The sequence below is a fragment of the Sminthopsis crassicaudata genome, chromosome 3 (assembly GCF_048593235.1).
Source record: "Sminthopsis crassicaudata isolate SCR6 chromosome 3, ASM4859323v1, whole genome shotgun sequence".
In the NCBI taxonomy this organism is placed as follows: Eukaryota; Metazoa; Chordata; class Mammalia; order Dasyuromorphia; family Dasyuridae; genus Sminthopsis; species Sminthopsis crassicaudata.
The window spans coordinates 112,113,873-112,127,503 of record NC_133619.1 but is presented as its reverse complement, the minus strand read 5'-3'; the positions used below and the strand labels follow the sequence as shown (position 1 = coordinate 112,127,503).

The following is a 13,631-nucleotide window of genomic DNA, read 5'->3' as shown; positions in this document are numbered from 1 at the left end:
GGGTAGGGGCACACTGCGCCCATTGCGCTGGGAGGGGCTCTGGGATCAGAGAAGCCACTGAGGTAAAGGAATCTGGCACAGGCTGTTAGCTCTTCTCTGCTAATTATTTGGCAGTTCAGAAGAGAAAGCCAAAATATTTTAAAACTCAGATTAGATTTTCCCCCGATCCTGGGGGGTGACTCAGCAAATCTCTTGGCACCAGGGGGTGTGGCCACAGCTACCTCCTGAGAATAGTTAAGAGACTGACAAGTGGGTGGATACGGCCCAAGGCAACACACACTGCCTAGCTTAGCTGGAGGGAGTGGAACTCAGCTCCAGGAAGTCCCAGAGAAGCGGAACCTTTGAACTAGGGACCGCGGTTTCTGGCAGACACTTCCAGTTTGAGCACAGGGGCTTCTCACGTCACCTGCTGCAAACATCCACTCCCCACCCGGACACATAGCCTGGGCTTCTTGCTGTCTTCACTATTCTACGCCCTCGAAGCACAGTAGTGCTAATCACCTCTGAGACGCTCCCAGGGAGGGGGTGGGGAACTCTCTCCCAGAGCTCTCTCTTAGCGCGGGCGCAGGGGCCGCTGCATCCATCCGGTCTGGGAGGAAGCTGGTAAAGAAGTAAATAATTTCCTACCCCAGGGACAGACCCCAAAACATTTTTTAAGTATGAGCAAAAAAGCTAGAAAAACTATAGATTCCTTCTATACAGAGAAAGAGCGGGTATCCAACCCCAAGGAAGTTAACAGCAAAGATTCAGAAGATAACAACCTAAAGGGGAACGATTCCTGCCCCCCATCACATAACTCTCTCCTAGAAGAAGCTCTTAAGAAATTGAGGGAGATCGAAGAAAAATGGGGCAAGGAAAGGGAAGTTATGATAGAGAATAACAACGTCCTGAAATTGGAGTTGGAAAAAATAAAGAATTCACAGGAGATGCAGGGAAACAAAATTAGTGAATTAGAAAAGGTTAAAAAAACACAGGAAAGTAGGATTTCTGAATTGGAAAAGATAAAAAAGTCTCAAGAAAATAGAATTTCTGAATTGGAAAAAGAAAATAATTCTCAAAAAAAAAAAATTAGGGAAATGGAAAAAAATTCAATAGAGCAAAATAATTCATTTAAAAACGAAATTGGACATTTACAAAAAGAACTAAAAACTGTGAAAGAAGAAAATAACTCCTTAAAAGTCAGGATGGAACAAATAGAAATGAATGATTCACAGAGAACCCAAGAATCAGTCAAACAAAACAAAAAAAATGAGAAGCTGGAGAACAACGTCAAATACTTACTGGGAAAATCTATAGACCTGGAAAATAGATCTAGGAGAGATAATCTGCGGATTATTGGACTCCCAGAAAACTATGACCAAAAAAAGAGCCTAGATTCTATTTTACAGGAAATTATCAAAGAGAACTGTCCAGAGATAATAGAAACAGAAGGGAAAGTAGATGTGGAAAGAATTCATCGAACTCCTTCTGAAATAGACCCTAAAAAAAGAACACCACGGAATATTGTGGCTAAGCTGCAGAATTACCACACAAAGGAGAAAATCCTGCAAGCAGCTAGAAAAAAACAATTTAAATACCAAGGTGCCACAATAAGGGTCACCCAAGATCTGGCTGCCTCCACATTAAAAGATAGAAGGGCCTGGAACCTGATATTCCGTAAAGCAAAAGATCAAGGACTGCAACCAAGAATGAACTACCCAGCTAAGTTTAGCATCTTTTTCCACGGAAGAAGATGGTCATTCAATGAAACAGAGGAATTCTATATGTTTCTAAGAAAAAAACCAGACTTAAACAAAAAATTTGATCTACATCCACAAGACTGAAGAGAAACAGAAAAAGGTACACAGAACCCTTGAGAACTGTAACTCTGTTGTGGGTATATAAAAAATACTCAAGGATAATTTGATTTTACTGATATAAAAGAAAAAAAGGGGGGTGTAGTAAAGGGAAGGAGGTCGGTTCAGAAAAAGGGGAAGAAGTGATAAAAAGAGGGAAACTACATCCCAGGAAGAGACATAGAAAATACACCATATCTGAGGGAACTTAGTGAGGGGGAGAATCATTGTGTGAATCTTACTCTCATCAGAAGAGGCTCAAAGAGTAAATAATTAACATATTTGTTTTTCAGAGAATTTTCTCTCACCTCATTAAAAGGGGGGAGAGGAAAAGGGAAAAGGAAAAGGGGAATAAGTGAAGGGACTTGGAGGGAGGGGGGAGGGATCCTAAAAAAAAAAAAAAAAGAGGGAGGGTTGCGCGTCACAAGGGGGGTCTGTAAATTAAATATCGGGGAGGGGGATCAGGGGGGTCAAGGGAAAAAAGCATAATCTGGGGATAATACGATGGCAGGAAATACAGAATTAATAATTTTAACTGTAAATGTAAATGGGATGAACGATCCCATCAAACGGAGACGGATAGTAGATTGGATCAAAAAGCAGAACCCTACAATATGTTGCCTACAGGAAACACACTTAAAGCAGGGAGATACATACAGAGTAAAGGTAAAAGGTTGGAACAGAGCCTATTATGCTTCAGGTAAAGCCAAAAAAGCAGGGGTAGCTATCCTTATCTCAGATCAAGCAAAAGCAGAAGTAGATCTCGTTAAAAAAGATAAGGAAGGAAACTATATCCTGCTGAAAGGTAGCATAAATAATGAAGCCATATCAATACTAAACATATATGCACCAAGTGGTATAGCATCTAACTTTCTAAAGGAAAAGTTAAGAGAACTGCAAGAAGAAATAGACAGTAAAACTATAATAGTGGGAGATCTCAACCTTGCACTCTCAGATTTAGACAAATCAAACCACAAAACAAACAAGAAAGAAATTAAAAAAGTAAATAGAACATTAGAAAAACTAGGTATGATAGACCTTTGGAGAAAACTGAATGGCAATAGGAAGGAATATACTTTCTTCTCAGCAGTTCATGGATCCTATACAAAAATTGACCATATACTAGGACATAAAGATCTCAAAATTAAATGTAGGAAGGCAGAAATAATAAATGCCTTCTTCTCAGATCACAATGCAATAAAAGCTACATTCAGTAAAAAGTTAGGGGTAAATAGACCAAAAAGTAATTGGAAACTGAATAATCTCATCTTAAAGAATGACTGGGTGAAAGAGCAAATTATAGAAACAATTAACAATTTCACCCAAGATAATGATAATGATGAGACATCATATCAAAATCTTTGGGATGCAGCTAAAGCGGTAATAAGGGGAAATTTTATATCTTTAGAGGCTTATTTGAAGAAAATTGAGAAAGAGAAGATTAACGAATTGGGCTTACAACTTAAAAGGCTAGAAAAAGACCAAATTATAAACCCCCAACCAAAAATTAAACTCGAAATACAAAAATTAAAAGGAGAAATCAATAAAATTGAAAGTAAAAAAACTATTGAATTAATAAATAAAACCAAGAGTTGGTTTTATGAAAAAGCCAATAAAATAGATAAACCTTTGGTAAATTTGATCAAAAAAAAGAAAGAGGAAAATCAAATTGATAGTCTTACAAATGAAAAGGGGGATCTTTCCACCAATGAAGAGGAAATTAGAGAAATAATAAGGAGTTACTTTGCCCAACTTTATGCCAATAAATTTGATAACTTAAGTGAAATGGATGACTTCCTCCAAAAATATAGGCTCCCTAGATTAACAGAGGAGGAGATAAATTGCTTAAATAGTCCCATTTCAGAAAAAGAAATAGAACAAGCTATTAATCAACTCCCCAGGAAAAAATCCCCAGGGCCAGATGGATTCACATGTGAATTCTACGAAACATTTAAAGAACAATTAGCCCCAATGTTATATAAATTATTTGAAAAAATAGGGGATGAAGGAGTCCTACCAAATTCCTTTTATGACACAGACATGGTACTGATACCTAAACCTGGTAGATCGAAAACTGAGAAAGAAAATTATAGACCAATCTCCTTAATGAATATTGATGCTAAAATCTTAAATAAGATATTAGCAAAAAGACTTCAGAAAATCATCTCCAAGATAATACACTATGATCAAGTAGGATTTATTCCAGGAATGCAGGGCTGGTTTAATATTAGGAAAACTATTAATATAATTGACCATATTAATAATCAAATTAATAAGAACCATATGATCATCTCAATAGATGCAGAAAAAGCATTTGACAAAATCCAACATCCATTCCTACTAAAAACTCTTGAGAGTATAGGAATAAATGGATTATTCCTTAGAATAATCAGGAGTATATATTTAAGACCGTCAGTAAGCATAATATGCAATAGAAATAAACTGCAACCTTTCCCAGTAAGATCAGGAGTGAAACAAGGTTGCCCACTATCACCATTACTATTCAATATAGTACTAGAAACGCTAGCCTCGGCAATAAGAGCCGAAAAAGAGATTCAAGGAATTAGAGTAGGAAATGAGGAAATTAAACTATCACTTTTTGCAGATGACATGATGGTATACTTAGAGAACCCCAAAGACTCTGCTAAAAAGCTACTAGAAATAATTCAAAATTTCAGCAAAGTGGCAGGATACAAAATAAATCCACATAAATCCTCGGCATTTTTATATATCACTAACAAAATGCAACAGCAAGAGATACAAAGAGAAATTCCATTCCAAACAAATGTTGATAGTATAAAATATTTGGGAATCCATCTACCAAAGAAAAGTCAGGAATTATATGAGAAAAATTACAAAACACTTGCCACAAAAATAAAATCAGATTTAAATAATTGGAAAGACATTCAGTGCTCTTGGATAGGCCGAGCGAATATAATAAAGATGACAATACTCCCCAAACTAATCTATTTATTTAGTGCTATACCAATCAGACTCCCAAGAAACTATTTTAATGACCTAGAAAAAATAACAACAAAATTCATATGGAAGAATAAAAGGTCAAGAATTGCAAGGGAACTAATGAAAAAAAACTCAGAGGAAGGTGGTCTAAGTGTACCTGATCTAAAGCTATATTATATAGCAGCAGTCACCAAAACCATTTGGTATTGGCTAAGAAATAGACCGGTAGATCAGTGGAACAGATTAGATACAAAGGACAAAAAAGGGTACATCTATAGCAATCTAATCTTTGACAAACCCAAAGATTCCAACATTAGGGATAAAAATTCATTATTCGGAAAAAACTGTTGGGAAAACTGGAAATTAGTATGGCAGAAATTAGATATGGATCCACACTTAACACCATATACCAAGATAAGATCAAAATGGGTCCATGATTTAGGCATAAAGAGGGAGATAATAAATAGATTAGAGGAACAGAGGATAATCTACCTCTCAGACTTGTGGAGGAGGAAGGAATTTATGACCAGAGGAGAACTAGAGATCATTATTGATCACAAAATAGAAGATTTTGATTACATCAAACTAAAAAGTTTCTGTACAAATAATACTAATGCAAACAAGATTAGAAGGGAAGTAACAAATTGGGAAAATATTTTTAAAAACAAAGGTTCTGACAAAGGTCTCATTTCCAAAATATATAGAGAACTGACCATAATTTATAAGAAACCAAACCATTCTCCAATTGATAAATGGGCAAAGGATATGAACAGACAATTCTCAGAGGAAGAAATTGAAACTATATCCACTCACATGAAAGAGTGTTCCAAATCACTACTGATCAGAGAAATGCAAATTAAGACCACTCTGAGATACCACTACACACCTGTCAGATTGGCTAAGATGACAGGAACAAATAATGACAAATGTTGGAGGGGATGTGGGGAAATTGGGACACTAATACATTGCTGGTGGAGTTGTGAAAGAATCCAGCCATTCTGGAGAGCAATCTGGAATTATGCCCAAAAAGTTATCAAACTGTGCATACCCTTTGACCCAGCAGCGCTACTACTGGGATTATATCCCAAAGAAATACTAAAGAGCGGAAAGAGACATATATGTGCCAAAATGTTTGTGGCAGCTCTTTTTGTTGTAGCTAGAAACTGGAAGATGAATGGATGTCCATCAGTTGGAGAATGGTTGGGTAAATTGTGGTATATGAAAGTTATGGAATATTATTGCTCAGTAAGAAATGACCAGCAGGAGGAATACAGAGAGGGTTGGAGAGACTTAAATCAACTGATGCTGAGTGAAATGAGCAGAACCAGAAGATCACTGTATACTTCAACAACGATACTGTATGAGGATGTATTCTGATGGAAGTGGAAATCTTCAACATAAAGAAGATCCAACTCACTTCCAGTTGATCAATGATGGACAGAGGTAGATACACCCAGAGAAGAAACACTGGGAGGGGAATGAAAATTGTTAGCACTAATATCTGTCTGCCCAGGTTGCATGTACCTTCGGATTCTAATGTTTATTGTGCAACAAGAAAATGATATTCACACACATGTATTGTACCTAGACTATATTGTAACACATGTAAAATGTATGGTATTGCCTGTCGTCGGGGGGAGGGAATAGAGGGAGGGGGGTAATTTGGAAAAATGAATACAAGGGATAATATTATAAAATATATATATATATATATAATAAAAAAAAAAATAGTTTCAATTTCTTCATCTGAGAATTGCCTGTTCATATCCTTTGACCATTTAACAATTGGAAAATGGCTTGGTTTCTTATAAATTAAATTCAATTCTCTATATATTTTGGAAATGAGGCCTTTATTGGAACCTTTGATTGTAAAAATGTTTTCCCAGTTTATTGTTTCCCTTCTAATCTTGTCTGCATTAGTTTTGTTTGTACAAAAAACTTTTTCAATTTGATATAATCAAAATTTTCTGTTTTGTGATCAATAATGATCTCTAGTTTTTCTTTGGTCATAAATTCCTTCCTCTTCCACAGGTCTGAGAGTTAAACTATCCTATGTTCTTCTAATGCATTTATAATCTCATTCTTTATGCCTAGGTCATGAACCCATTTTGACCTCACCTTGATGTAAGGTGTTAAGTGCCTAGTTTCTGCCATCTAATTTACAATTTTCCCAGCAATTTTTGTCAAACATTGAGTTCTTATCCCAAAAGCTGGGGTCTTTAGGTTATTAGTTATTGATTATTTGTCCTTTGAACCTAATCTAATCCACTGATCAACTAGTCTATTTCTTAGCCAGTACCAAATGCTTTTGGTAACCACTGCTTTATAATATAATTTTAGATCTGGTACAGCTAGGCCATCTTCATTTGATTTTTTTTTCATTAGTTTGCTTGAAATTCTTCACCTTTTGTTTTTCCATATAAACTTTGTTGTTATTTTTCTAGGTCATTAAAATAGTTTTTTGGGAGTCTGATTGGTATAGTGCTAAGTAAATAGATTAGTTTAGGTACTATTGTCATCTTTATTATATTTGCTTGCCCTATCCAAGAGCATTTAATATTTTTCCAGTTGGTTAGATCTGACTTCATTTGTGTAAAAAGTGTTTTGTAGTTTTGCTCGTATAGTTTCTGATTTTCCCTTGGCAGATAGATTCCTAAATAGTTTATACTATTGGTAGTTACTTTAAATGGAATTTCTCTTTGTGACTCTGTTGAATTTTGTTAGTGATATATAAGAATGTTGATGACTAAAGTGGGTTTACTTTGTATCTTACAATTTTGCTAAAGGTATGGATTATTTCTAATAGCTTTTTAGTAGAATCTCGGGGTTCTCGAAGTATACCATCATATCATCAGCAAAGAGTGATAATTTGGTTTCCTCAATACCAGTAATTTCTTCATTATAACTCAGGATAATTTTACTTTTTTAAACTTTTTACTCTAACATTTTTCTTTTAATCACTATGTATATATAGTATCCAAATTATAAAAAGGATGTTTTATCTTATTTTTTACTTTTTTACATATTTTTTGACCTGGTGTTTTTTCCTAAGCTTCTTTTAAACCCTGCCACAGTGATGTGATAATAATGCCTCATTATAAAGTCATTCCTATGCTCTTGAATGATATGAATATAGAACAAAATCTATGAAAACGCCTACTAAACCAAAAAAGCTTCAGTTACAGCCCAGATAGAAGGATTTTCCTTTTCCTTTCTTATTTTCATTTCTTTTTTTCTTTTTTTTTTTTTTTTTGTCATTCAAAGAACAAACTAGCCTCACTCAGAAGAAAATGTGACTAGGTTGATTACAGGGTAATCAGTTTTTAGACAAAGTAACTCTCTAAAACATCAAATAAGTTGTAAAAGAATTATGATCTGTATTATTTGACGCTATTACACATCATATTGGTAACATTGCAGACTTGAAAATATTTATGTTTCATTTTAATTTGAAATCCATCAATGCATCCAGAATCATTCAGTAAAGGGATGTTTTTAATGTAATAAGAATAAGGAATATTAGATGATCAACCTGAGTATTGTACTTTATCCCCACAACATATTAAAGGAAAGCCTATGTGGTGTTGTATAGATTTTTTTAAATAACCAGTGTGAGAACATGAATCACAAAAAATAAATATGGATTAGTAAAATCTACAGTGATAGAGGGATTGCTCACATCTATGACATTTGAATTTGAGTAATATTTTCTTTTGAATGGGTACTTTTCTTTAGAATACTTTTAAATTTTTTTAATAATTCCAAATAGTTAAATCTTTTTGACATTTATCTTGGCAGTGTAAAGGGAAAGGAATAAAGAGATTCTAATCTCTTTCAAACTTTCTCTCCATATCTTCTTAGAACTTCCTTCATACAGGAGACACTTCCAGAAAAGAAATTCTAAAGTTAGTTTACTAGTTTTAATTGTTCTTATTTCTTTCCTATCCCCTTCCTAATACTATCTGGACAAGATTTTTGGGGGGTTTAAAGTATAGATCAGTTGAATTATTATGAAGAAAAGAATTCATTATTTTTATGATTATATTGTAACTGTAATTTACATTGAAGTTTACCACTTATGTGAATATTGTTTCCTCTTTGTTCTCTTTCACTTTGTGTACACCACTCCCATATTCTTGGTCATTTCCATTTTATGTATTATTATATGCTTCCCCATATCCTAATGTTTTCCTCAGATATCTTTCTCTTTCTTTGGTATTCGTTTCTTTCTCTCGCTTCCCCTATAATTTTCTGTTTCTCTTGTTTGTCTCCCAAGTCCAAATACTCAAGACACTAAAACGATTTGTGTTCATGGGCAAATCTTTTAACCACCATCTGCCTTAGTTTCTTCAACAGTAAAATGGGAGTAATGATAGAAACTTCTTTCCAGAGTTGTGAGGACCAAATGGGATATTTGTAAAGTTCTTAATAGTAGTGCTTAACCTGGAAAAAAAAATTAGGCAGTTAATACTTGTTTCTTTTTTCCTTTCTTTTACTCCTCTTTTTTTCTTTTTTCCTACTTTCCCTTCTTAATTCAAATCCACCATTCATATTATTCTCAGACCAATGTTTCATCATGTCTTTGTCTTATTCAAGTATTAATCATTATTGACATTCATATTCAAACATTTCTGGCATTTAAGGCTCTCTAGTATCTGATTCCACCTTACCTTTCTTACCTCTGGAAAATGTGAATCCTCTGTTCTAGCCAAGCAATACTATACTATCCAATATGTATATTCTTTCCTCCATGTTTCTATTTAAGTTGTTTTCTTACCTTCAGAACACTCTTCTTCTCTCTTTATTCCTAATCAAACTCAATCTACTACTGAATTCTCAGCCCAAATCTCAACTTTCCCATGAAACTTTTAATGATGAATCTAGTTTACACTGATTTGTACCCTGTCAGAATTTGTCAATATCCCAACATTAATGTTATCTAGTTTCATATGTGCTTGTCTTCCCAATTAGGTTACAAGGCTCAATGGGGAGAGATTTTGGCATATAATAAAAATTATATTAAATTTCCAATTTGTTTAGAGAATCTACAGATCAAGTTACATGTCTTCTTCCACACAATCTATATATGTAAGACGTAGGTCTTCAACCCAACTCTTCCTGCTTTGAAGCCAAATGAATCCTTAATACCACTGTGCCTCTCTACCATATCACTTGCGTGCTTATAGTGCTTTATGCTTCACAAAATGATTTCCCAGCATAAAACATGCTAACTAATAATAATAATGTTCCTGTTTTATAGTTTAGGAATCAAAAGATTTCAGAAGTTAAGTAATTTGTCCCAATTTACACAGCTGCTGAGTATCAAAACCACATATATATATATATATATATATATATGTATATATATATATATATATATATATATATATATATATTTACTATTACTTACTGACTCTGCATTTTTATCTTCTCATCTTCCCTGGCATGTTGTATTGACATATATGCTTTTGCCATTTAAAATTTTCCTCAGAGTTCCTATTTAGCCTATATTTTTAGCTCATATGTGCTACAGACAATTATTAGGTATTAAGCCTCTTTACCCCTCAACCAGAAGTCCCAGAAGATGAAACCTTACCACAGTTTATAATTGATTCTTATTTTGTTACACAAAGAGAGAACAATGTTTCCTCAGTAGTTCATTGATTTAACATGACCTCCATCAGCATTTTCAATGAAAAATGTGGGAAAATAGTCAAGAATTATTTACTTTTCAGTGGCTGGCCTTAGACACTTAAAGAGCCTGAATGTAACCACAAACTCTTTTCATTATTGAATACATGGACACCATTATCTTTTCTAACTGAGTGTTTCAGTGAATTCAGCAAATATTTGTTATAGACAGGGTATTGCTCCATTGAATTCCATTTGATTTTATTGGTGTAAGGAACTCCTCTACCATTACAAATTGATAGCTTCTCTGCAACTTGTAGCCTTATAAAGTTGACTAGAGAACCTACAGATCAAATAACTTGTCAATGATTACACAGTTAGTATGGGTCAGAGCTTGGTCTTGCACTATACAATATCATGGTTTCTCTCTAAATATTCATTATTTGCTAATGGAAGCATGAGCTGATGAACACCTAATTATGTCATGGACTCCCCATAGCATTCTGTGAACATTATAGAACCCTCAAAATGTTTTTAAATATTTAAAAAAAATTAAAGAATTTTTAAAATGTCAAAGATAACTAATCATATTGCAATATATTTTCAAAATATGACCCTAGTTTAAGAACTCTCTGGCCTTATATCATATGGTAGGGAAAAGAACAAAGATGAAGAAAAAAAAAGGTCACTATGAAGATGTGCCAGTTCAATAAACAATTGTGTTTGAATGGTCCTCCAAACATGTCTATTAACCAATTGAATATTCTAACCTTTTCTAAAGTAATTTTGGCTGAAGATTTGCAAAGCATTTTATAAGCACTATGTCATTTGAGCATCAAAACTGCTGTATAAGATAGAAAACATAGATATTAGCATTCTCCTTTTCAAAATTAAGCATACTAATTCTTTGAGAAGTTGAGTGATTTCTTCATAGTCACACAGATAATGAAAATCAAACACTGAATTCTTAACAAAGATCTTTCTGACTCTAAGCTGAGTAGGCCATGGAGTGGCTTATTAAGAATCTTCAATTACATCAAGAATTATAATGAGTAGAATGACATTTTCACTTAAGATGGAAAACATGTTCTGAATGGTACCAGCATAGAATTAGATGAGACATAATAAATATTTCCTGGAAGATTTGAATTAGTTAGTGATATTAATTCATTTGCTTAGATACTATTTAAAGATAGCATAGGCAACTCTTTAAAAAAAATTAATCTTAATAATAATATAGAAGTTGCCCAAGTGACTTCTGAAATTCCCTTTAGCCTCTGTGAGTCCATGATGAAAGAAAATATATTGATCTATAACGTTACTAATTCATATCAGTGAAAAAATATAAAATTGACCCGGGTTTTTAATGACAATATTGCATGCAATATTTGTATCATTTATTTTTCTTAACTTTCAAAAATCACTATTAATAATGAATCTGATTCATTATTCACAGATTTTGGCTGACCTTGAAAACCATGCTTTATTTAAAGATGACCTAGAATGTCAAAAACTGATTCTGGAAGCTATGAAGTACCATTTGTTGCCTGAAAGAAGAACTTTAATGCAAAGTCCAAGAACTAAACCAAGGAAATCGACTGTTGGAACCCTGTATGCTGTAGGGGGAATGGACAACAACAAAGGTATACAATTCCAAAGTTTCCAATTAGTTATGCTTTGTGGCTTTTTAAGAAATTATTTGTAATGTGATATTTTTTAAAAACTTATCCAACCATAAATAAAATATCTCAGAGATTTTTCTTCATTGTTTGTTGATGAAAAGCTTTATGAAAACTTTGTCTCTTGCCATCTCTACTTCCCTGTTTTTAACCCCCTTGTTCCATTTAACCAATAAATTAATATAAATTTGAGTTGTTTATAAGCTTTTAAAAATAATTTATTTTAATTCAATTGAAAAAAGAATATGAAACACAACATTTGTAATAAAAAAGAAAAATGTGCACATGATTGTTTAGGTTGATGTTGAATGTTATTTATAGTATTTTCAAGCTTTAGACTAACTTTTAAATGGATGAAACACTATAGTCTTTTGAAATTCAATAGGTGAGGTGATGCCATTTTTTAAAACATTAAAACTATGAAAAAAGTTTCATCTATACTGCTTTCCTGAGATAAGACTTCCCTACCTCCCCAATGTGTGACATAAGGGCATTCTGCATAGGAAGAACTGTCTTGTATCCTTTGATGCCTCCTTTACCTTGTGCTTAGGTTTTTATAAGGAAATATGAGGGGAAAAGAAAAAGGAAAATGGGAGGCTAAAAGACAGAAAAATAGAAATAGTAGGGAGAAGTTATAAGAAAGGGAAAGGGATTATAAAGGGGAAGGGTTACTTGAGGCAAGTGGAGAAGCAACATACTGAGAAAGGGAAAGGGGGAAAGGAAAGAGAAAAGCATAATTTGGGATAAATTAGATGGTGGGAAATACAGAATTAGTGGTTTTAACTGTGAACGTGAATGGGGTGAATTCTCCCATAAAACAGAAGAGAATAGCAGACTTCATTAAAGCCAGAATCTTATAATATACTGTTTTCAAGAAACACATTTAAATCAGATTAATACATACAGAGTAAAGGTGAAAAGGCTGGGACAGAATCTACTATGCTTCAAGTGAAGTGAAAAAAGCAAGAATAGCCATCCTGATCTCAGATCAAGCAAAAGCAAAAACTGATCTAACTAAAAGAGATTATATCTTGCTAAAGGGCACCACATTTAATGAAGCAATATCAATACTAAATATATATGCACCAAGTGGTATAGCATCCAAATTCCTAAAGGAGAAGTTAAAAGACCTACAAGAAGTAATATACAGAAAAACTATAATAGTGAAGTGCTTTCTTAGAACTAGATAAATCAAACCACAAAATAAATAAGAAAGAAATTAAGGAAGTAAATAGAATATTAGAAAAAATGTTAGGTATGATAGAACTTTGGAGAAAATTGAATAGACAGAAAGGAGTACACTTTTTCTCAGCTGTTCATGGAACCTATACAAAAACCGATCATATATTAGTGCATAAAGACCTCAAAATCAAATGCAGAAAAGCAGAAATATTAAGTGCTTTTTTTCAGGTCACAATGCAATAAAAATTACATTCAATAAAAGGCCAGGGCAAAATAGACCAAAAATAGATGGAAACTAAATAATCTCATCCTAAAGAATGAATGAGTGAAACAGCAAATAACA

The 13,631-nt window shown here is 33.5% G+C and overlaps 1 protein-coding gene across 1 annotated transcript in view; it reads left to right on the top strand.

The window, feature by feature from the left end:
- Positions 1-13,631, top strand: part of KLHL1 (kelch like family member 1) — a 605,136-nt gene that overhangs the window by 444,123 nt on the left and 147,382 nt on the right. Inside the window, exon 6 of the mRNA XM_074299230.1 lies at positions 11,884-12,070. Coding sequence (XP_074155331.1) covers positions 11,884-12,070 — 187 coding nt within the window. The remainder of the gene's footprint in view (positions 1-11,883; positions 12,071-13,631) is intronic.